Source organism: Miniopterus schreibersii (genome assembly GCF_964146895.1).
Source record: "Miniopterus schreibersii genome assembly, chromosome: 2".
NCBI lineage: Eukaryota > Metazoa > Chordata > Mammalia > Chiroptera > Miniopteridae > Miniopterus > Miniopterus schreibersii.
The window spans coordinates 156,589,020-156,612,492 of NC_138102.1; the positions used below are offsets into that span (position 1 = coordinate 156,589,020).

General features: G+C 37.3%; 2 protein-coding genes across 5 annotated transcripts in view; one reads left to right on the forward strand and one right to left on the reverse strand.

Moving 5' to 3' along the window:
- Positions 1-128: 128 nt before the first annotated feature.
- Positions 129-7,177, reverse strand: ETFRF1 (electron transfer flavoprotein regulatory factor 1). 3 transcript variants are annotated; one of them, XM_081129366.1, is made up of 3 exons: positions 7,099-7,177; positions 1,255-1,342; positions 129-1,173 (listed from the first exon to the last, which is right to left on the reverse strand). In XM_081129366.1, exons 2-3 carry the CDS (start codon positions 1,297-1,299, stop codon positions 952-954), a joined length of 267 nt encoding a protein of 88 aa, XP_080985492.1. In that variant the 5' UTR covers positions 1,300-1,342; positions 7,099-7,177; the 3' UTR covers positions 129-951. The 3 variants fall into 3 exon arrangements, with proteins under 3 accessions (XP_080985492.1, XP_080985493.1, XP_080985494.1); XM_081129367.1 differs by having other exon boundaries at positions 7,095-7,170; XM_081129368.1 differs by lacking the exon at positions 7,099-7,177 and adding an exon at positions 3,773-3,833.
- Positions 7,178-7,260: 83 nt separating this feature from the next.
- Positions 7,261-23,473, forward strand: part of DNAI7 (dynein axonemal intermediate chain 7) — a 52,218-nt gene continuing 36,005 nt past the window's right edge. Inside the window, exons 1-4 of one of the 2 annotated variants that reach the window (XM_081129369.1) lie at positions 7,261-7,391; positions 9,082-9,099; positions 21,011-21,092; positions 22,317-22,408. In XM_081129369.1, coding sequence (XP_080985495.1) covers positions 7,389-7,391; positions 9,082-9,099; positions 21,011-21,092; positions 22,317-22,408 — 195 coding nt within the window. In that variant the 5' untranslated portion in view covers positions 7,261-7,388. The remainder of the gene's footprint in view (positions 7,392-9,081; positions 9,100-21,010; positions 21,093-22,316; positions 22,409-23,473) is intronic. The other variant, XM_081129370.1, reaches the window with a different exon arrangement.

A 23,473-nucleotide genomic window follows, 5' to 3' on the forward strand; every position in this document is an offset into this window, starting at 1 on the left:
AAAATAGTTACGATGACTCTGGTAGTGTGTATTTCTTGATAGAAATTTGAAACATTTGCCCAACAATTGATACGGAATAGTTTATAAGCCACAGACATGATAATAGTAAATCTCTTTTTGCAGCTTGTAAGTTAGAAATATTCTTTATTTATGAAAAGTGCTGTGAACATTATGTAAAGGTCTGAGTGTTTGCTTAAGCTTAAAACCATCTTAGGTTTAAGTGCATTGTCATGTTAACTCATTTAGGAGTAGATGCAAAACAGATCTGCCTTTATGACAAAAAAATAACATTATTTATTTTTATTAAAGAAGGTAATTGATACACATCAGGTGATTTGTTTTAGGCCCAAAGGGAGCTAGCAGCAAAATAATGGAAATATTGAATAGGTGTGTATGAAATCCCAATCACTGGTAGGCTATTTCAGGATCAGAAGTAATCTTGATATATATTATTATTTCTACAGTTGCACTAAAATCACGACCAGGTGCTTGCTATTTGTTTTGTAGTGAACCTTGCTATTGTACCAAATGGGTCAAAAAATAAGGTACTCCAAAAATTAAGAGAATGTGCAAGAAATTATTTTGCCTAGTTACATGTGAATTAAGTGGCATTGTCAGTTAAATGGAGAAATGGGCTAATAATAATTGGCAAAAACCTATTAAAACTGTTTTAAGTACATTATTTTTTCATCTGAAATTAGGTGCTCAATAATTTATAATTTGTAGTTGGCAACATTATGTAGCTAAATTGCTATTTTAGTATAAAATTGTGTATAAAAGGTGGCTGATAAAGCTCGCAGTATGAATAGAAGTTGAAATCTGTTTTAGTTCCGTAAGGCAGCTTAAGTATTTTTTACATGATGTATATGTTGCCACTTTAAGTTAGAATTACTTTTATATTTGCTATACATAAATAGCTGGCACTGGTTTTGAGTCAAATTATAGTAATGATCAGTTAGTTTCCTTGGTATCTGAATAATAGCGTTGTTTCATAGCTCTGTATTTCCTAAGGAAATATAAGGCTTCTAGCTCTTTCATTACAAATTCGCCCCGTCCAATAAGTTCTCTGATCTTCTCTGGGTCTTTCACATCTTTGTTTTTAAGGAAAACATTCTTCAGACGCCTTTTAAAATAGTCTGCTCCTTTTGGATAGTCCCGTCCAAGGTACAGCAGCTTAAAAAAGAAAGATTATATATTTCTAAACAAGCCATGTCATATAACAACATTTATAAAGTTGGCAACAGAATTACTTACATTTTTATAAAGATTCAGTACTTCTCCTCTTAAAGAATTGGCCATTTTCACTTATCAGGGAAAATATCCACTTTTAGACATAGCATACCTAAAGAAAAGGAAAGTATTTTTGCAAATAACTGTTTTGTAGTTAAAAAGTTTTACATGTTGGGAAAATGTTAACTTTTTAAATCCAATTAGTATTTTGAGCACTTTATGTTCCTGGCACTGGGATACAGCTCTGAACATTGAACACTGGTCAGATAACATACCTTCTCTCACAGAACTAACATCTCCTGAGGGAGACATAAGCAAACGATAATTATGAATTGTGACAAGTTCTATGAAGGAAATAGGATAACGAGAGAGAAAATGGATTGTACTTTTAACACCAGAGTAGGATGCATTAGAACTAGATTTGAATGTCAGCTGTATAATGTCGTATAGGTTACTTAACCTCAATTTCCATGTCAAAAGGAAGATTGTATTTATTCTGCTCTCAAGGCAAGGCCAGATCTGTTTGGAGAATGTTGAGAAGAGGTGTGGTCAAATCTAGAAGGGTGCTATCCTAAGAAAGGCTAAGAGTAGGAGAAACTTGCTGTATGAGTCATTGCAAGCTCACAATTAATGGTAGATGGGCAATAAGATTGGTGGTGAAGAGGCCAAGTGAATAACCCATAAATGGTTACATGTGCAGGCAACCTCAAATAGGATAGATTATACTTCATGTATATAATTCGTTAATGCTACTAAGGAGACAGCTCCTTAAATGCACCATGACATCCTAAACATAGGAATAATTCCCAATATTCCTATGAGTGGGGATTAAATCATAAAATTCACAACATCATGAGCCAAGCCCAAAGTAAATGTTAATGTCATTCACAACCTCCTTTAAAATTCCATAATCCCTTATTCCCAATAACCTATGAAAGTGGTTTTATACTTTATGTCCCTCATTAACAATTTTTATTTTGAAATAATTTCAACCTTGCAGAAAAGTTACCAACATACTACTAATCTTTTTTCCTGAATGATTTGAGAAGTTGCTAACACTCCGATCAGCCTGAATTCTTTGCACAGCCATCCAATAGAAATATGAGCTACCTACATAATTTTACATTTTCTAGTAGTCCATATTAAAAAATAAAATGTGAAATCATTTTAATCACATTTTAAAAATATATCTTTATTGATTTCAGAGAGAAGGAGGCAGACAGACAGAAACATCAATGATGAATCATTGATTGGCTGCCTCCTGCAAGCCCACAACCCCAGGCATGTGCCCTGACTGGGAATAAAACCTCTATCACCTGGATCATAGATTGATGCTCAACCACTGAGCCACACCAGCTGGGCTTAATAACATTTTTTACATTTAAATTATTTTAGTGTGTCACCCCAGCTACATTTTAAGTGCTTATAGATACCCATGACTTAGTTGCTACCACACCGGACGGCACAGCTTTAGAGTGTATTGTCTATGAACAAGGACATTTGTTCATAGACAATACAGAACAATACAACCAAACATCAGCATCACGACATTAACATTGCTCCATTACTCCCGTCTGACCCACAACCCCTTCATGTTCTGGCACTTATCCTAAAGATGCTCTTCATATTTTATAGCAAAAGGATCCAATCAAGATTATACATTGCCCATTTACTTTGTAGAATGTGTCTAATTTTGATGTTAACTCATGGCTAGATTCAGGTTGTGTAATTTGGACAAAAGTATTACAGACCATGATGGATGGTTCATTTTATTGCATCCTGTGAGGTGGACACAATTTCATTTTGTTCCGTTATAGCTGATGTTAATTTTGATCACTTGATTAAGGTGGTGTTTGGATTCTTCACTGTACAGTTACTTTTCCTTCCCCCTTTGAAGTTAGTAAGCATTTTGTGGGAAGTACTTTGACATATATGTAGATGTATGTATTCCTGAAAAACCTTTGATCTTGCAAAAACATTAAAAATAACAGGGCCTATGAGGGCACTAGGTTTGGGACAGACCACTCAAATCCAATGCAACTAAACAACTAATAAACAGAAATTGGTACCTGGGGAGCTAATTTGGATCACTTGAATTTCTCTGAGCCTAGTTGGAGACTCAGAGAGATGTTTAAAACGCTCAAAAATAATAGAGTCAGAGGCTGAAGACTAGAAAGGGATAAAAGAGGCAGGAGGAACTCTTTGGGGATGATGGATGTTTACCGTGATTGTGGTGATGGCCTCATAGGTGTATGCGTATGTCAGATTTATCAAATTGTATTTATAATTTAAATAAGTGTAGTTTATTTTATATCAAGCATACAATATAGCAGAACAGTTTCTTAAAATGCTAAGAGTAGGGTTGGGAGATACTGAGGTACACATGGAAGTAGAGATCTATCTAAACCACAAGGCTGCCACTTAGTGGCCAAGGTAGGTGGTTGAATCTGCCACCAATCAATAGTTGCATAAAATGAGGTATACCTCTCTGGGAAAGAAGTCCTGAGTGTAAGCACTTGTTTTAAATTTTTAAAAAATATACCTGAAACACTCCTGCTGGCAGTATAGCAACTAAGTGAAGAGTTTTTCATTTCTTGATGAAGTTCATAAATCATATAGGAACCAACATTACTTCCATGTTAAAATTTGTATAGTCCCCTTTTTACTAGTTTATGAGCTAATTCACATAACAAGCATACAATGTAGCAGACCAGTTTCTTTTTCCTTTGAGTTCATTAATGTTAGCTTTCAATTTTTCTGTTGTTTTCCTCCAAGTTGCTCTTTTTCTGCTTGCTGTTGCTGCATCACTTCTGAGCTTTCCTCCAAAGACTGGTAAACCTTTTCTGCCTACTCTAAGAAGGCAAGGCCAGAAAATGGGTTTTAGAAGATCTGCATACATGGTTGCAGCTTACACAGACTTTGAGCTTCACTTAGGGCGATGTTAGTGGGCCCTTAATTGGGGAACCTCTGATGTCAATCTTAGATCTTTCCTCTTGGGCTGATCTGATTCCCCAAGAAGAATCTCCCAGTATTCTGAGGATTTGCCTATTGAACATTAAAAAGTAGAAGAGGAACGGGGGCCTTGCATTCAATATTATGTATACCTAAATTCACTTATTTTCACTGTGGTTCTCATGTACTTAGTATGCCTAAAGACATCCCAGTCCAGATACTAGTATTTTGTCCATAAATAAACCTCTAGTCTTCTGTGTGAGTGAGGGGTATGGTACAGTCTCTTAGAGGTGTTTCTTAAATAGCTTTCCCATAATCCTCTTCATTTCCAACTCCATTGACCCTGTTCCAGTGCCTTTTGAGAATGATGCAGTATAAATTGAGCTTTTCTGATGTGCTAAGTCACAGTCACCTGTTTTGCAGCTTACAAAGTCTTACTGTCATCTCATTTTTTCCAATTTTTTTATATCCCTTTTAATGAAAACTTAAGGGAGATTTGGAAGGACGTAAAATTAGATGGGTGTATTTAACCCGCTATATGGATACCTAATTTCATTTTTTACACTCTTTTGTTTGGCTGAGAGCCATTTTCCAATGTGGCTTAATCTTATTGAAGAATGACTCTTAAGAACCATGTGCTTGTAAAATAATTCTAAATTAAATCTACATAGATATAATTTCAAATTGCAAGTTATAGTATGTTTAATTCCTGGGAAAGAGCACAGTTTTATTTAGTTCACGATTTGGAAATTTGTGAAAGCTTTGAGAGAGGTGGCTTAAATTGTCCATTTTTGCTGCTGTTTTTTACAAATTATACATAATAAAGGATTTTCCCATCAAAAAAGTGGCTGATGAAGCTACGGTAAATTTGTCCCATTCTTTGATATGTTAATTTAAATAGATTAAGGCAGTTTATCTTTATTATTTTATATTGACATTCAGACATTTAAGTTTATTTTAGCCTTTGGGAGAAATAGGTCTCCTTGGGTTTGCAGTTGGTGAACAATTAAGTGCAGCAGGGACCTGGGACTGCTCCTTAACCTTGCAATGAAGTCATGGAGGTTTCTGTTCTTTGTAAAGAGCCAAATGAGTTAGGGACTAAAAGAAGCCCCCTCCCTCCCCCCAGTCATTCTGAGAATGTGGATGTGAGTGGTAGGCAAGGGGTGGGAGGAACAATCCCCCATTGACAGCTTTTTTTCTAGTGACTGTGGGCTAAGAAGTTTAGACAGTCCTGGGTTAAGTAAGAATTGTCATTTTACTAGGAATTACGACACTCAAAGCTGTTAATCACTTCCTCATAAGGTTCAGATGGCAATAAAAGCTGAAAGAAAACTGGCAAAGAAGGACAATGCAATGTTGTTATTTATTGGGATCTGGTAGATTTGACTCAAATAGACGAAGCACATTTCCCCAAACTAGTTACACCTAAAAAGCTTCACAGAAAAACTTAATTCCAACACAGTTGCCAGCATGAAAGGATATGTAATCAGAGAGGTAGGTGGCAAGCGATTTTGCCCCAAAGGTTGGCATACAGCTTGGTCTAGTCCTACCTAGAAGCCAGATTATATAAGTGAGTTGAAAGGAGATAGTTATGTCAGATCAGAACAGGTAGGTAGGTACTACACCTGTCTGAAGGTAAAGAGGAACAGGGCCTTCTTACTCTTACGCAGCTTGCAAGAGAAGTACTAGGGGAGAGCCAAGCTCCGTGGCAAAGTCTCTTACAGCGCCGTGACTCATGGAGCACAGTCCAGCCTGTTCTGCCACATCCACAGAATTCCTCCTCCTCCCTAGGAGGCGCTGGTGAGTGAGAGCTTGAGCAAGTCCTCTCCCCTAGAGGCCCACCATTTTCAGGTAACTTGTATTAACACCTCCTTATCCCCATCAATCCTAGTTGAATGGACTGGGGTTTTGTATCATAAACAGTAGTTTGGTTGAAAATAATTTAAAACAAAAGCTTACTTCCATACCAAACGGCTTCAGAGATATATGAAGTCAACACTTACCTGTTTATCTTATTACCAGGGAGTTGGAGCTGGGAATATCATAACTATTTCACAACCTGGATTTCTGTTCCAACAGGGATAACAACACTAACCCACAAAAACTAGCTCAGTTAGTAATATTTATTAGTAATACATTCAATCAATGACTTGGGATAGAGCATTCTAAAATTAGAATTCCGAGATAAGAAATGGTGCCAGTAATTTTAAAGCATGTCATGCCATGTTATGCTAAAACAGGGTTTGGGGTCCTAAAATCATGGAGTATTCAGTTAGGCTTTGGGAGGAGCCTGATTTCTTAAATTGCTTAATTTCTTCTAGTTTTCTGTTGGTCCAAGTTGCCAGTGTTTCCTCATTTGGGGAGGAGACAAATTCTGAAGGCTGTGCTAGGGGTTGCCACAGTTTTTGACCTTGGGCAGTAACTTTATGAGCCTTGCTTGGCCTCAGCGACCTTCATCTGCAAGAAATAACTTTACCCAGGAATTGCTTCAAATCCTTCCCGGTTCTTGTTTCGAGCGGCTCTTAGGAAAAACGCCCTACACCTTGCACAGGAAATAAACAGAACCACGTGCAGGGAGAACCCGAAGGTCATTCATTTAAAAACAAACAACCCGCTCTGGGCCAAATGACCTCTTATCTAAATTGCCCAAGGCGCCCCGTCACCCCGCGGGCCTAGGCTGGGGTGACCCAGGCAGCCCCCGAGTCGGTCACTCGCCCCTCGCGCAGGGGGGTGGCCCCTTTCCTTCGGGAAACGCTCACGCTCCAGGGAAGTAACGAGGAGGAGAGCCGGTCAGAGACGACGCTCGGAAGCCCTTCCCCGCACCCGGAGGGTATCCGCGCCCAGAGCACGCTTCGCCGCCTCCGCACCCCGGCGTCGGGAAAACAGAGCAAAACACCCGGGGCTGCACTCACGCACTTTCGGGCGCGCCTCAGCCCTGAGAGCTTCGCGCCGCCACCGCTCCCGCGTCCGTCAGCCACCTCGCGGGGTGAGGGTGGGGTGGGGAGGGGGGCAACCTGTCATAGGAGGGGGCGGGGCGCCGCCCGGAAGAGCCCAGCGCGACTGCGCGGACGCGGGCTGGAGGGACGCCCTTTGTTCCTGCGGCGCGAGTGGGCGGGGCTTGTCGCCCCGACAACCCAAGCGCGTTCGTCCGCGCAGCTCGGCTTCGACTTTTGCGGACGGACCCCTGAGGCCGCGCTTCGCTCAGCATGGTGAGCAGACAAGGGGGGGCCGGGGGAAGGGGCGAGCTTTGCTTCCCCTGCACCGGTGCTGAATGGTGTGGTCAGAGCCTGTCTTATTTCAGAGGGGAGCACGTCCGTTTAGGAAAGGACCCCCTGTTGGGGGTCCGTGGTCTCCCTGCCCAGTATCCGGCGGACCGGTCGGATGGTGTCCTGATCTCACACCGCTGCTGGGTTAAAACGCTGGTCTCAACCTGCTGGAAATAATGATTTTTGATTCAAGGTACTCAGCCTGCCCTGAATTTATTAATTATGGGAAAGTTGCTCGTTTTGTTTTTCTACACTCCTCCGCTGTCTTCTCCAAGAACACGGGCCAACGTCTCGCTATGAGATAATCTCTTTTCCCGTTTTTCTTAAATGTGACTTCCATCTTCTATGATTAAAATCAGAGGACGTGGAAACGTGATTACTTAATTACTGTATTCATGAATTACCAGAAAATGTAGAGTTCCTTCTTGTGCTTCTGCCCTCTGAACTTTGAGCGCTGCTCAGCCTCCTGACGCTCTTACGATTTGCGGGGCGGTGGGGGGGGGGGGGGGTGTACTTACCCAAACCTGCCTCGCATTAAAAGCACTAGTGAGAGATGACAGTTTGCCCATCTTTAAAGTATGGCTACTTGCGAGCAGGGACAATGCTATTTATATAGTCTGCTGTATCATACTTACTTAAAAATGGAAGTATGTTAACTGTTAATTGATAGCAAATAATAATAAAACTGGAACCCACTTGTAAAAATGTTGTGAAAGTGAAGTCTCTTCTATTCTTCTCTCTCTATCATCTCCAGCATCTTACAGTGCTTTGTGTGGAAATCATTAATAAATATTTGCTGAACTAACTAAATATATGTGCTTTTCAAGAATGTATAATTGGTTCTGTGCCAGCTTTAACATTTATATTTTATACAGTGATAATCTTATGTCTTGAACCAGTAATCTGTCCTGTGCAAGTCTTCAAATGTGGAAAGTTTATAATCTTATAGTCACATGATCTCCTACAAATTTCTTACCAGAGATCTAACTGACACATGGGCCTGATCAGGAAAATACAAATAGTGTAACTGAAAAGTACTGGTAATTGTAATTATTTATTGAAATACTGCACTTTCCAAAGTAATTTCCACACATTGCTGAACAGTGTCATTTAATCGGAGTTTTGTTTGCTTTAAATAACTGATTCTCTTTCTATAAAATAAGCAATATAATTTCACAGAGAGATTATTTTTTATGAGACCATTCCCACACTTTTAAACTTGATAGTGCCAATGCTCAGTGACTTATTGTTCTTTGAAACCCTTTAAACTAGTGCCTTTCTGACTGGTACTCTGTTTGGTGATAGGGCATTTCATTAAACATGGATCATTGAATGATTGTCATAAGAAAGAGTGTAAAATTTACTTATAAAAGATGTTTCTGTGAGTGATCTATTTTATTTTAGTTTTTCCTAGACTTGCTTCTAGTTTTGTCTGAATTCTTTTTTAAAAGACTTTTTATTTTAATATAATTTTAGAGTTACAAAAAAGTTACAAAGATAGTACAAAGACGTCCCTTATATTCCTTACCCAACTTCTCCTAATTTTAACATCTTACATAATCAGAGTACTTTTGTTAAAAATATCTGAATTTTAAAAAAAATTTATCAATTCTTTTGTTTTTCCTAATTTTAGGGTCCCAAAGCAAAGAAGGTAGGTAGAAATTATTTTCTCAAAATAGTTTTATAAGTACAGACATTGTACAAACAGAATTTAAAAACATTTTTATTTAGTTTTAAAATAGTTTATAGTTTACTAAGCTTACTTTGTAGACATTAATGCTATTTAAATCATGGAATAATCTGTGTGATGAATTTATATACATACGCATTATGAAATGGTTACTGAAACAAGGTTAGTTAATACATCCATCACTTCACATAATTACTATTTTGTGTGTGTGTATGTGTTTGTGTGTGGTGAGAACATTTAAGATCTGTCTTAGCAACTTTCAAGTGTACAATACAGTATTATTAACTGTAGTAACCATGCTGTACATTGGATCCCCAGAACTTATTCATTTCATAACTGAAATTTATACAAATTGACCAGCATCTGACCATTTCCTCCATCCCCCCACCCCTGACAATCACCAATTTACTGTTTCTATGAGTTCATCTGTTTTAGATTCTACATATAAGTGAGATCATATAGTATTTATCTATATCTGACTTATTTTACATAACATAATGCCCTTAAGGTTTATCAATATTGTTGCAAATAGCAAGGTTTTCTTCTTTTTTAATGGCTGAATAATATTCTAGTGTGTGTGTGTGTGTGTGTGTGTGTGTGTGTATTTAATCAGTTCATCTGTAGATAGACACTTAGGTTGTTTTCAAGTCTTGGCTATTTTGAATAGTTTTGCAATGCACATGGGGGTGCAGATATCTCTTTGCGATAGTTATTTCATAAAGTTCACATTCTATCTGGGGAGGGGATGTGATGAAATAATATAATTTTAGATAGCTTTGACTATGTAGAAAACCAAGAAAGGTTTCTGTGAGAAATGTGCTGTAGGAGAGAGTTAGTGATGCTGTTTCATATCGAGTGATCAAGGAAGTAAAATTTGAGAACAGACCTGGATGAAGCAAGGGAGTAAGTCAATAATTATCTAGGGGATGACCATTTTAGGCAGAAGACACAGTTATTGCAAAGTCCCGTAGTTGGCAGTGACCTTGTGAGAATGCTAGAGTGGTTAAAATAGAGTGAGGGAGGGAGAAACTGAAAGATAAAACATGGGGTGTGGGTGGGAGAGATAAGCAGGAGCCAGTCCATGGCCAAGTAGACCAAGGTGAAATGTTTGGGTTTTTATTCTGAGGGTAATGGGTAGCATGGGAAAGTTGTAAGCAGAAGAGTGACATGCTATGATTTACATTTTTAAAGGATCAATGGAAAATTCAGTCTAGGGAAGCAAGAGTAGAAACAGGAGGACTGGTCAGGGAGCTGTTGCAGCAGTCTAGATCACAGTCCTCACACTGAAATAAATCAACTTCTAGAAGTAAAGAGGACTCTCGGAGATACGCAAAGCTTTTCTAAGGATACAAGGACACAGATAGCTTTATGGAAATCAATTTCCAGATCATCAATTTCTGTATTGACCCTTTCCTGGGAAAAATCTGCAGTTTCAAAGTCCTGCCTTTTGCCATTACATTCTCCCCTTTCACAGTCACCCTTTTGCTTGCAAAACAAAGGGATATCTCTCAACCATACTAAGTTTTACTGTGGTTTATTACCCTGAGGCCTGGACTATGAAACTGATGGACAATTCAAAACATTTATTCTGGCAAGCCTTTCTTTAATCACGGCACCAAGGACTTCTTGTTTTTGTCTTCTTATGAGTGGTGAAATGTGGCATTAGAAGTTTTGCGATGTTTTGTATTACATGTTGCAGTGTGGAGTGGTAGGACTGGTAATAATTTTTATTTAGTGACATCACCCATGAGATTATTGTCAAACAATGATAGAAAAAATCTATTACAATGTAATTTGTTGATAAAACATCCAGACTCCAAAAATAACAATTTTTAATGAAGAAAGATTATCAGTAAAAATGTAAATGAGTTTAATATTTTAAAATATATATTTTTATTGAGTTTTAGAGAGAGAGGAAGGGAGAGGGATAGAGAGACAGAAACATCCATGACCTCTTGGTTCCTGGGTCAGCACTCAGTCACTGAGCCACTCCAGCCAGGCAATGGGCTTAATACTTTTACATAGACCTTAAAGTTGTCTTTGAAGCTTCATATAACTTAAATTAGTATTATTCATTGCAAAAGCTACAAAATTATATAGGACTATGGAAAAGGTTAGAACACCAGGTATACTGTTGAAAGATCCATCACTGTATTTACATCAATGTAGTGTTTTTTTGTTTTTGTTTTTCAGAAACCACTGTACTTCATAGAATACATGAAATAGCAGAAGATATTAATTAGATTGTAGGGAAAAGTTGCCTTACAGATTGATGAATACAGTTATTCCCAGTCAATTTATGACTGTTCTTCCAGTGAAGAACATGATGTTATTAAAGAAATTTTGGTATTTGAACTCTTTTTAGGAATACAACTTGTGAAGAGACTTTATAGGACTTGATATATTTTTATTTGCATTGATTTTATTTGACTAGATTGAAAATGGGAACCAAGTACCTCCAGGCATGGAACTGTAAAGAATCGGCAAAAGGGGGACCTATTGCTCATATCTGTTCTTTAAATCCTATTTTAATTTAGGAATGCTATATTCACAAACAGGCTTTGATTGCCTAAAACTTGAGTCCTGGTTTCTATGGAACATTCAATGTTGACCCTAAAATATAAAGGGTGTTAAGTTCAGGTCATTAAAATTGGATCTTTTAAAAACAATATCCGGGCATGTAGGGAAGGCAACTGATTGATGTATCTCTCTCTCCCTTCCTCTCTCCAAGCATGTCCTCAGGTGAGGATTAAAAAAAAACAAAAAACAAAATGTTCTCTCTCTCTGACTCTGTAATATGAGCTCTCCTATATGCTCCTGTGTCCTTCCTTGATGGCAGGCAAGTGACTCTAGCAGCTGCCTGGGGTCCAAGGCACAGCGCCAATCAGAGTGCAGCCAGAAGAGCAGGCTAAGCTATCCCAGAGAAAAACTGGACTGGACTAAGCTTTAATATAGACTAAATCAATGGTGCAAAATGTATGAACACTGGCCCTATTCCTGGGCCTGATGAAAATGAGGCTGAACTTTTTTCTCAGCAGGGTGGACAGAGATGAGACATTGGGAACCTGGGGACAGCCTTCTATTTCCACCAGAATAAATCTTACCATGAAACCTCAAAAAAATTTTTTTAAAGAAATGTTATAAACAGGAAGATAGAATATGCTGGGAATTTTAAAAATATTCTAAAGTGAGTCAATAAGGAATATAAGTAAAGTCAGAAAATGTTTATAATTCAATGTAAAGGAAAATACTTCAAAATTTTTGCAATGTGTCTAAATCAATACTTAGAAGGAAATGTGTAGTCCTAAGAACTAATATTAGACGAAAAAAAAATAATAAAAAATTTAGTGAATTAAACATCCTTCTTAAGAAGTAAAAGAATAAAGAAAGGAAGGAGAAGGAAGGAAAAAGTAAAGACAAATACAAAAATTAATAAAATATAAGACATAAAATAGAGAGGATCAATAACCATATATCCTTAAAGTCTTTATTCAAATGTTACCTGAGCAATGAGGTCCACTCTAAATATTCTATTTAAAATTGTAATTAATTCCTTCCCCAACTACCCCTGCAATCTGGAGTTCCCTTGCTTTTCTCCATAGCACTTTTCACCCTGTAAAATATTTTATAATTTATTTTTAAATTTTGTTTATATCTTTCTCTTCTCATTCAAATATAAGCTCATAACTGCAAAGATTTTTGTCTGTGTACTGATATATCTGAAATGCCTATTACATGTTAGATTCTGAATATTTTTTAAAACAATTGAATGAATAAACAGGCCACAATTTATTTCTTTGAAAATACTGAAAAAAAAAGAATAATTCTCTGGTAAATTTTATCAAGAAGAACAAAGGGCATAAATAATCAATATAGGGAATAAAAAGAGAGACATGACTTTAACAATAAATGATATAATTTGAATAGCTTTATATGTCAATAAATTAGAAAATTTAGATGAGTTAGACAAATAGCCAGGAAAAATAAGCTGTTTTATGAAGAAATAGAAAACCTGAATAGTCCTATAATCATTTAAGAAATTAAATCAGTGAGATTCCAAGATGGTGGCAGATTGAGCATATGCTACACTGACATTGTCCCAGGACGAAACTGGAATTACAACTAAAATACCGAAAATCATCCTGAATAATCAACTGAATACTAGCTGGAGAGCACCCCCATAACCAAGGATGTAAAGGAGAGCCTGCATGGAGATGGTAGGAAGTGTGTAGTTGTGAGAGGGCTGGCTGGGCTCCCACAGGCAGCAGCTGAAGGTCCAGAGGGATAGCTCAGCTATGGGAGGTTCCCACTGAGAACTCTGGGGTCTAAACTCCAAGCTGGGCTCCCCAGCCCAGAGCACCAGAACTGAGAACGGTGCCCACATAACAACTGGCTGTGAAAAGCAGCAGGGTTTCTGTCTGCCAGGGAGAGATGGCTGGACATGCAGGCATACTCTTAAAGGGCTAACACAAAAAGTTTCATGTGCAGCCACTTGCCTTGGGCTCTGAGGGAGGGCAGAATGGACTAGAGCTGTGTAAGGAGAATATAGGAATGCTGGCTTGCAGGATAGAGCTCAGAGGGCAGTAATCTAGATTCCTGTGCAGAGTCATTCCTCCGTATAGCAGAGGACATTTTTCTCGGGCACAGATTTACTACCCAAGCAGCTTTACTGGGGGGGGGGGGCAATTGCCCCACCCTGTTGGAAAACCTCTCACCCCACCCTGTGGAGTTTCTGCAGCCTGAGGCTCATGGAGAGACTGAATAACAGTCAGCCTCTGAGTGCTTTGAGTCTTTGCCTGATTTCCTTCTGGACCCAGGGCTTGGAAAAGCAGACCCTGGTGTGCATCTTCATCCTTTCCAAATGCACCCAGCCCCAGCAGAGGGAACCACAAGCTGTGGAGTGTGGGAAGCTTCAAACAGGGTACTCAAGGCCAGTCACAAACAGCATCTGACACTGGCCTGCACCAGAGACCATCCAAAAGACTGGGAGTCCTAGCAGATCTACCTAATACATAGAAACAAATCCAAACAGGCAGCCAAAATGGGGAGACAAAAAAAATAAGCCCCAAATGAAAGAACAAAAGAATCCTCCAGAAGAAGAGCTAAATGAAATGGAGATAAGCAATCTATCAGATGTAGAGTTCAGAATACTGATCATAAGGATGCTCAACAGCATGAAAAAAGATACAGAAACTATGAAGGAAATTAAGAATGACATAGTAGAAATGAAAATAAAACAACTTTGGATGTAATGAACAGCAGATTAGGGAAGCTGAGGATTGGATCAGCAAATTAGAAGACAGGCTAGAAAAAAATCACTCAATCACAGAACCAGAAAGAAAAAACAACTGAAAAACAGAAGGACAATATAATGGAGCTGTGGGACAATATGAAACGTAACAATATTCACATTATAGGAATACCAGAAGAGGTCAAAAGTAAGCAAGGGTTAGAGAATCTGTTTGAAGAAATAATGGCAGAAAACTTCCCTAACCTGGTCAAGGAAAAAGTCACACAAGTTCAGGAGACACAGAGAGTCCCAAGCAAAAAGAACCCAAAGAGGCCCACGCTCAGACACATCATAATTAAAATGCCAAAAATTCAAGACAAAGAGAGAATCTTTTTTTTTTTTAAAAATATATTTTTATTGATTTCAGAGAGAGGAAAGGAGAGGGACAGAGAGAGAGAGAAACATCAATGATGAGAGAGTCATTGATTAAGTCCGCAGCCGGGCATGTGCCCTGACCGGGAATCGAACCCCGATCGCCTGCATCCTAGGTCAGTGCTCAACCACTGAGCCACGCCCGGCCAAGCCAAAGAGAGAATCTTAAAGGCAGCAAGAGAAAAGCAAGTTGTTGTCTACAAAGGAGCTCCCATAAGGCTGTCAGCTGATTTTTCATCAGAAACTCTACAGGCCAGAAGGGAATGTATGAGGTATTCAAGGTAATGCAAAACAATGATCTGAAACCAAGAATACTCTATCCAGCAAGGCTATCATTCAAAAGTAGATGGTGAAATAAAGAGATTCCCAGACAATAAAAGCCTAAAGGAGTTTATCACCACCAAACCAGCACTGCAGGAAATGTTAAAGGGACTGCTGTAATAAGAAGTTGAAACAGAACGAGAAACTCAGGCATAAATAAATAAAATGGCAATAGGTAATAACCTTAAATATAAATGGATTAAATGCCCCAATCAAAACATAGGGTAGCTGCATGGATGAGAAAACGTGACCTGTGGGAAACAATAACCCTAAATGACACACTAGATCAGGTGGATTAAATTGACATTTAGAGAGCATTTCACCCCAAAGCTGCTGAATATACATTCTCCTCAAGTGCAGATGGGTCATTCTCAAAGATAGACTGTATGTTAGGATACAAAACAAGTCTCTGCAAGTTAAAGAAGACTGATATATCAAACATCTTCTTGGACATTTACACCATGGAAAGCTATGCAGCTGTAAAAATGAAGGATCCCTTTCCCTTTGTGACGGCATGGAAGGACCTGGAGAGTATTATGCTAAGTGAAATAAGCCAATTAGAGAAAGACGGGTATTACATGATCTTACCCATATGTGGAATCTAATGAACAGAATAAACCGATGAACAAAATAGATCCAGAGACAGAAACATGAAACAGATTGACGAATCTCAGAGGGAAGGCAGGGGTGGGAGAGTGGGGAGAAATTAACATAAGAACTCATATGCATATATGCATAACCCATGGACACAACAATAGTGTGGTGAAGGCCTTGAGGGGGTGTACAGGGTGGAGGGAATCAATGGAAGAAAAGGGGAGACATTTGTAATACTTTCAACAATAAAGATAAACAAATCAGTGGTTAAAAATATTCCCAGAAAGAAAGTTCTAGGTGTACAAGTTCTTGTTAACTAGTTTTTCATTCAAAGATAAGTAATTTCATTTTCATACAAATTCTTTCAGAGCATGTAAAAAGAGGGAGCACTCCTAATTCATTTTGGTTACCTGTGTAACTGTCATAAACAAAGGAGCATCCTCTAAAGGAACCACCCACATACGTTTTTGTCTTTCCACAATGCCAAGTTTATTAGGGGAGACCTCCTCAATAAGCAAATAGAGTCACACTCAGGTTACACACTGAGAGGAGGGGGAGCTTCCCCAATAGAAGCCAGCAAGAGCAAGTCCCATTCACTAACCAGTGGTGGAGATTTGGGGGTTGGTCTCAAGCCAGGTGGCTACAGTGGTGGCACACGTCCAGTGGTGTGGAAGTCCTGCAGGCCTCTGAGGGTGATAGATGGTACAGCCAAGCTGGAGTGTGGAATGGTCGAATGGTTGGAGATCTGAGTTTTTATAACCCACAATGGGCAGTGGTCCCACTCATATCCATGTCCAGATGGAGGCCTTATCCAAGTTTCTAGACTTATGGCTTTGGGGATTATGGGCCTCTCCCGAGAGCTTTCCCAATATACTCCATTACCTCATTTCTGGGCTTCATGCTACTTGACATAACTCATAGCTGACAGTTACTCCATGTTGGATTGTCAAAAGGTGTCCAAAAGTCCACTCTGCTCTTGCTCTATGCAGTAACCCGAGAATAGTATGAGAAGGGAAAATTAAAGGCCATTCATGAACATAAATACAAAATTTCTAAACAAAATGTTAGCAATCTAATCTGGAAGTATGGTCGTTGAATAACATTGTTTTGTTATAACTTTGATGAGATGCTGTAGGAGCCTAACTCATTTCTATCAGTTAGCCTATAGTAAAATTGTTTTTGCTATACATCATTTTGCTTAATGTTGCAGAACCTATCCATGATGTTAAATGAGAAATTAACATAAATTATGACCCGGTTCAGTTTATCCCTTGAAGGCAGAATTGATTTAATATAAGAAATTAAATGAATACAATTAGACTGAGTTAGAAATTCAGTTACTGCACCTTACCACTTAATAGACTAAAGGGCACTTACTTAGCCTGATGAAAGTATCTATATTTAAAAACACACACAAAAAACCTGCCAGAGAAGCAACAGCGCTGAAATTAGCAAATATTGATTTGGATAATCATTATGGGAGTATAAATTGGAATAATTACTTTGGAAAGTTAAATTTCAGTATGTTAAAAATACACATGCACCAGTTTTACTGTGAGATATACACTGCAGAGAAACTCTTTCAAATGGACACCAGGATACATACACTTGAAGGTTTATAGCAGCGTTATTCACGATAGTAACAAACTAGAAACCCTAATGTCTATCAGTAGGAGAGTGGATAAATAAGTTAATGAGTTACTATTCCGCAGTGAAAATATACAGTTATAACTATATGCATCAACATGGTTGAACCTTACAAACCATATGTGTATCTAAAAAGTAAATTGCATAAAAGGATAAATATTGTATTATTCTACTTATTTGAAATATCTGGAGTTGTCTAACTCAGAGAAAGTAGAATGGTGGTTGAAAGGTGATGGGTTTGCCAGGGAAGGGGAGTTAATGTTTAATGATACATAGTTTCAGTTTGGGATGATGAAAAATTTCTGGAGATGGGTGGTGGTGATGATTGTACTACAATATGAATGTACTTGCTGCCACTGACTGGCACACTTATGGATGGTTAAAATGGTAAATTTTGTACTTTACAACAGTAAGAAAATAAGCAAATTACAATCATATACATAAACTACAGAAAAATGGATTTATGTAAAGTTCAAAAATAAGTGAACCATATTGTTTAGAAATATATACATATGTAATGAAATTTTAAAGGAAAACAAGAAAATCATCACAAACTTTAGTGATTATATCTAGGGGTAATTATTTTGGTAAATCAATGTAATTTTTGGTATGTGATGTGGAAAGAATTCGAAGAACTAATGATATAGCTGTAAGAAACCTATCCCCATCTCTAGACTTTAAATATAAACCAGATTTTAAGTATAAACCAGATTTCTCATTTCTTATATTCATGAAAATTAAAATTAAATTTGTCTGAATCCTTGTTTCAGGAAAAGAAAACACTCAACCATCCCATCAAGAGATGTATAGCTAGTAAAATTTTACTTCTCATGTTAATTACTAAAATTTGTAATACAATATGTTGCTTTGTTTAATTGTATAAAAAAATTATAAGATTAACTCAGTCCAGAGTAAGATATTTATTACTTGGCAGCTTAGAGACAAGGAAATAAAATTTTAAAATTTTCATGCCCATTTTTGTAATAGATACTTATGGTAGGAGGATCAGCAAACATCTCCAAGTATATTACATTAGGCTAAGATTCCGTGGCGGAAGTAGAACGGAAATAACCATCCAAGAAGATAAAGGGTTAAAATTTTTATTAAAGAAAAGCTCGTTCACATTTTTAAAAAATTAATAATATTGGCCATTAAATCACCATGATATGTAGATTCCATTGGATGTATTTTAAGTAGTGATCGACATTTAAAAGAGCAAGGTAAAAGTTTTATGTCATATGTTGGAAACATTTGCAGCTATTTAAACTTGTGGTGAAATGTTTTCAATGCCAACTTAAAAACATGCAAAGGGGTACGTAGCTTTTAAAAACTCTTTTAGGGAACGTCTGAACAGACAGTTCTGAAAGTTACGGGTCAGCTACACTGAGGAAGAGAAGCCAGAAAAGAAGTCTGAGAAGGAGGGAAATGTGAGAGAAGCAGCAAAATCAGTACTGACCTAAAGGCCAAAGGAAGGAAACATTTCAAGGAGGAAGAAAACACTGTAAGATAGTAACAGATAAGTAGAATGAAGGCTGAAAATTGGCCGCTGGCGTTGGAAACATGGCCATCTTTAAGGGTCCTTGATAGAGAGGTTTAATGGAGCAATAAAAAGGAAAGCCTGATTGGACCATGCAGAAAATGGGGAGGTGAAAGCAGCGGACAACCGCTTAGAGGTGGTCTGATATAAAGAGTACCAGAATCGGAGCCAACGGTGGAGAGGGCTGTGAAGTCTAGGAAGGGAGAAATTCATGAATGACTAAAGGTGTTACAGGAGTCAAGTCTTAAATAGGCAATCAGGGACGTGATCCAGTGTAAAAGTGGCAGCTTCAGGCCTAGATGGAGGGAAGTGCCTACAGTTCATCCACTGTAATGGGAAGGAAGGCAGACAAAGTTACAGGTAGTTTCTAAGATTCGCTGTGCAAGGAGACTGGTTTGTTCTCAAAGTTTCTAGTAATATAAGAGGTGAGGTCAACGGCCGAGAGTAGGAAAGAGCCAAGGATTTGAGGGCTTTGAAGAGCGAGGATGATGAAATAGTAGTAAGAAGACTGGATGGTGCTTAGAGCCTATTTAAAATTTGCACTGATAAATTTGAACCCATTCTTTGTCTCTGGCAAGGATCAGCTGCTCATGTTGCCAGCAAAGAATAAACGGAATAAACGGAGAGTTCAATCTAAGTAGAAGTAGGAATTGGCCAGCTGAGCTTCTCAGAGGAGAGGAACCTAGGGAAGGTGGAGATACATGTTAGTGTTATGGTGATGAACTATGAAACCTAAGCTGGGTAAGTAAGAAGAGCTGGTGTGAGGGCCGTGGGTGAATAGTGAAGAAGTGGTAGGGCTAATGGATAGGAGATTCCAATGGGCCATCCTGCAGTAAGTGAGCCGAAAATTGAAGATGGTCATCCAAGAGTGAATATCCCAAGGATCAATCACTCTTGATTCCTAAATTTAGATGATGGTCTTTTCTTCATATACTCTTCCTTAGGGAAAATGGAGGGGGAGGGTGGTTATCACCATGGTAGTTCTCCGATCTGTACTCCATAGCCCTGATCTCTTTGCTAAACCTCAGTCTTCTAATTTTAATGCCTGCAGCATTTCTTGGATGCACCACCAGTACTTCGTACTAATTATACTTAAATTCCTTTAAGCAGTTTCTCTTACAAACTTATTTGTTCTGGACTACCATTCTTCTTTTTTAAACTCTTCTCTCACTCCTCCCTTTCCTTACCTCTAATTTAATCATTATCAAATAACTTAGTTTATAAAATATTTATTGGATCTATTTTCCTTTCTGCATTTCTGGTCATGACTTTAGTTAACTATTGTTAATAGTAACTAAAATGGTATCCTTTTTATAATCATTTTTCCCTAATAGTAGGTTAGTTTTCAGAATTATATTCTTAATAGTCATAGCTCTTCTCAAAAACTTTTAGGGAGTTTCCATTCCTTTTAGGATAATGTCTGAATTCTATAGCATAAGCTCCAATTGTCTTTTCCATCCTCATTTCCATATCATCTCTTCTTGGATCTTCCCAGAGTCCACTGAACATGTTGGCTTCTCCAATGCCCTCCAAATTCCATATCTTCCCTCTTTTTGAGATATCTTCCCCTCATATCTGAATGTTAAATATTTGGGGGCACAAACTTAAATACTGTCTACTCTATAAAATTTTACTTGGTCCCAGCTCTTGAAAATAATCTCTCCTTCCTTCACACTTGCAAAATAATTTTCTGTATATCTGTTAGTCATAAAAATGTCTTTAATTTTTATAGACATGTTGCACTATTAAAACTGTTTTTACATATATATTTTTTAAATCCTTACAACAGTGAAATGAGGTTCTATTTAGCACCAGTTTAGAGATGGGAAAACAAGGAATGAGAGAGTTACTTAAATTGTACATACTTGTCACTATTACTCTTGCTGTTGAATAATTTATATGCTTATTTTTCTTACTTGTTTCCATACTTTGTCCTTAAGGCACTGAGTCAAGGCTTGGCACATAATAGGCAGTCTTATTTGAATGAGTGAAAGACTGGATTCATGGAAGCAACAATGTTTTTCATAATTATTATTTGAGTTATGTGTGTTTTTAAGTTATTTGGGTGTATGTTAATAGCCTTTTGTTAAAATGTTGTGTCCTCCGTTAAGTCTGGCAATAAGAAGAAAATCACCAAAGCTGAACGACTGAAGCTGCTACAAGAGGAGGAAGAGAGGCGGCAAAAAGAGGAAGGTACAAAATACACAGTGATGCTATTTTCATATGTAGGTCATACCAGCCATAGGTTGGTATTTCTGTAATCCAGTCAATATATTTTAAAAGAATTTTGAAAATTCTTTAATTTTTTATAATAGATACCTACAATTTAAATGGTACCCAGAAAGTTGATAGCACACACAAATCACTTTCAGGTATATAATGAAGGAGAGTTGCCAGATAAAATACAGTACAGACAAGCAATGGGTAACTTGGTGTAATTTGCCCTATGCAAGGTTTGGGACATACTTAAACCAAAAAACGAGTTCATTATCTGAAATTAAAATTCAACTGAGCATCCTTTATTTTTATTTGTTAATTCTGCAACCGTACTTGTTTATATTTACTGATGAAATAGGGTCATTGGTGCTGATTGTACAGTGAGAATTCTGAAACTCAAATTCATTAAGTATGGGAAATATACACTAGCAAGAAATACACACAGCTGCCTAGATTCTTATAGTTTAATATTTATTTGCCAAACTTAAAGAGGATTTTCATTTGTTAAAAATGTCAATTAAAATTGGTAAAAACATTGGTTATTTAAAAATACCCAAAATCATTTTAAAAATCTGAATATTTCAAGAGGTTTTTAGCTTTTAACACTAAGAACATCTGTGGATTAAGATTTAGGTTTTAAAAAAGTCTGTCTTTAGGATCTATGCTAATTATTTATGTATAATCATATAAATCCTTTTTAGGTGACTCATGATAAGAATAGAACATCAGGATCTAAATCTTGGGCAATGTTTTATTATATTGGGTTAAGCTTATATTCTTTAACATATGTATCGTATTTTCCTTTTGATATTGAAAGCAAGAGAAGACTGAGGTTATTGTTTTGATGATGCAGATATCAGGAGATTATGGAAATCTTCTGAAGATGTTACCTCTCCTAATTACCCATGATAGATCTGTTATTTTTTTTTAATTGGCTAAAATCATTTTTGGATCATTATAAACATTTTAGAGAAGAGAAGTATCACTATGGGCCTATGTTTTTTTGCCTAGAAAATTTAGTCATGCTACTTTTTTGGGAAGAAACCTAGCCCTTGTCTTATTTCTGTCACATAATAAAGGTTGTGACTTGTATAAAATATATCACTATCAGTACATCTTGCAAATGTTTGAAGTAACTTTAAGTGCTTAAAAATAGATTGATTATCTCACTGAGAAAAAAAATTTTGTTTGGTTCTTTAGAGGAAGCCCGTGTGAAATATGAAAAAGAAGAACTGGAAAGACTTGAACTGAAACGAATTGAGAATGAAAAATGGCAACAACTTGAAGCAAAGGTAAATAAATGTTAATGATATTATTAGTGAAGGCAGACCTTATGGCTACCAGGTCTGTTGGGCCGTTTAATACCGTTCTCCTCCAGAAGCTACCAGTAACGTTTAGGCCTGTATGAACTGGCTTAACTCTTTAACTGGCTTTAATCCTACCATAAAATCAATGACATTATCATCCACATTTCACAGATAAGGAAACTGAGGAGTGGAGAAATCAAGCTAGGTCAGAGCCAGGACCTAAACATAAGTACTCTTGCATCTGAGCCTGTGTTTGTAAACATTAAGTTATAATTCCCAACCTGTTCTATAGATAAACAGGGACCAAAAGAAAAAAAAAAAGAATTCAAATTCTACCTCTTCTTTTTTAGTTTCACTTCTCTTTTTCACCAGAATTTTTCAGATCAGTAGTTCTGAAATATTTTAATCTCAGGGAGGAAAACTCTCATTACTCTTAAAAATTAAAGATCCCCAAGGAGCTTTTGTTTATGTGGGTTATGGCTATCAATATTTGCCATAGTAGAAAAGAAAACTGAGAAATTTAAAAACATTATATTAATAGGCTTAGGCATTGTTAAAAATGAACATTAATAAAAATAAGTAAATACACACTAACATAGTGTGTATTTACATAATGAAACTCTCAAGCTTACAGTGGTAGATACAAATTTTCTAAAATTTGAAATTTACTTGAAGGCTTAAATTTTATCATTGGCAACAGATACTTTAAATTGTCTCCTGGCAGTGACATGCTCCATTCATTTGTGAGAGAATATGTTCCAAAATGCTCAAATAATTGCACAAGTGTTTATTTTAAAAGACAGTATTGTCCATAGATATGCAGCAGACATGCTTTTTGCATACTTCCCATTTTGTCACACAAAATATTAAAAACACACATACTTAAAGGTTCACATTTAATAAAATTAATAACTTTTACTTCATCAAGTCATTCTTATGTGAAACTGGCTATTTACTACTCCTCCCCCCTGAAGAATATGACCATTAGTACAGTTTGTGCCTTGATTTACACTAAGTCGCCCACAGTTTTACACTCTCTTGCACCATCAG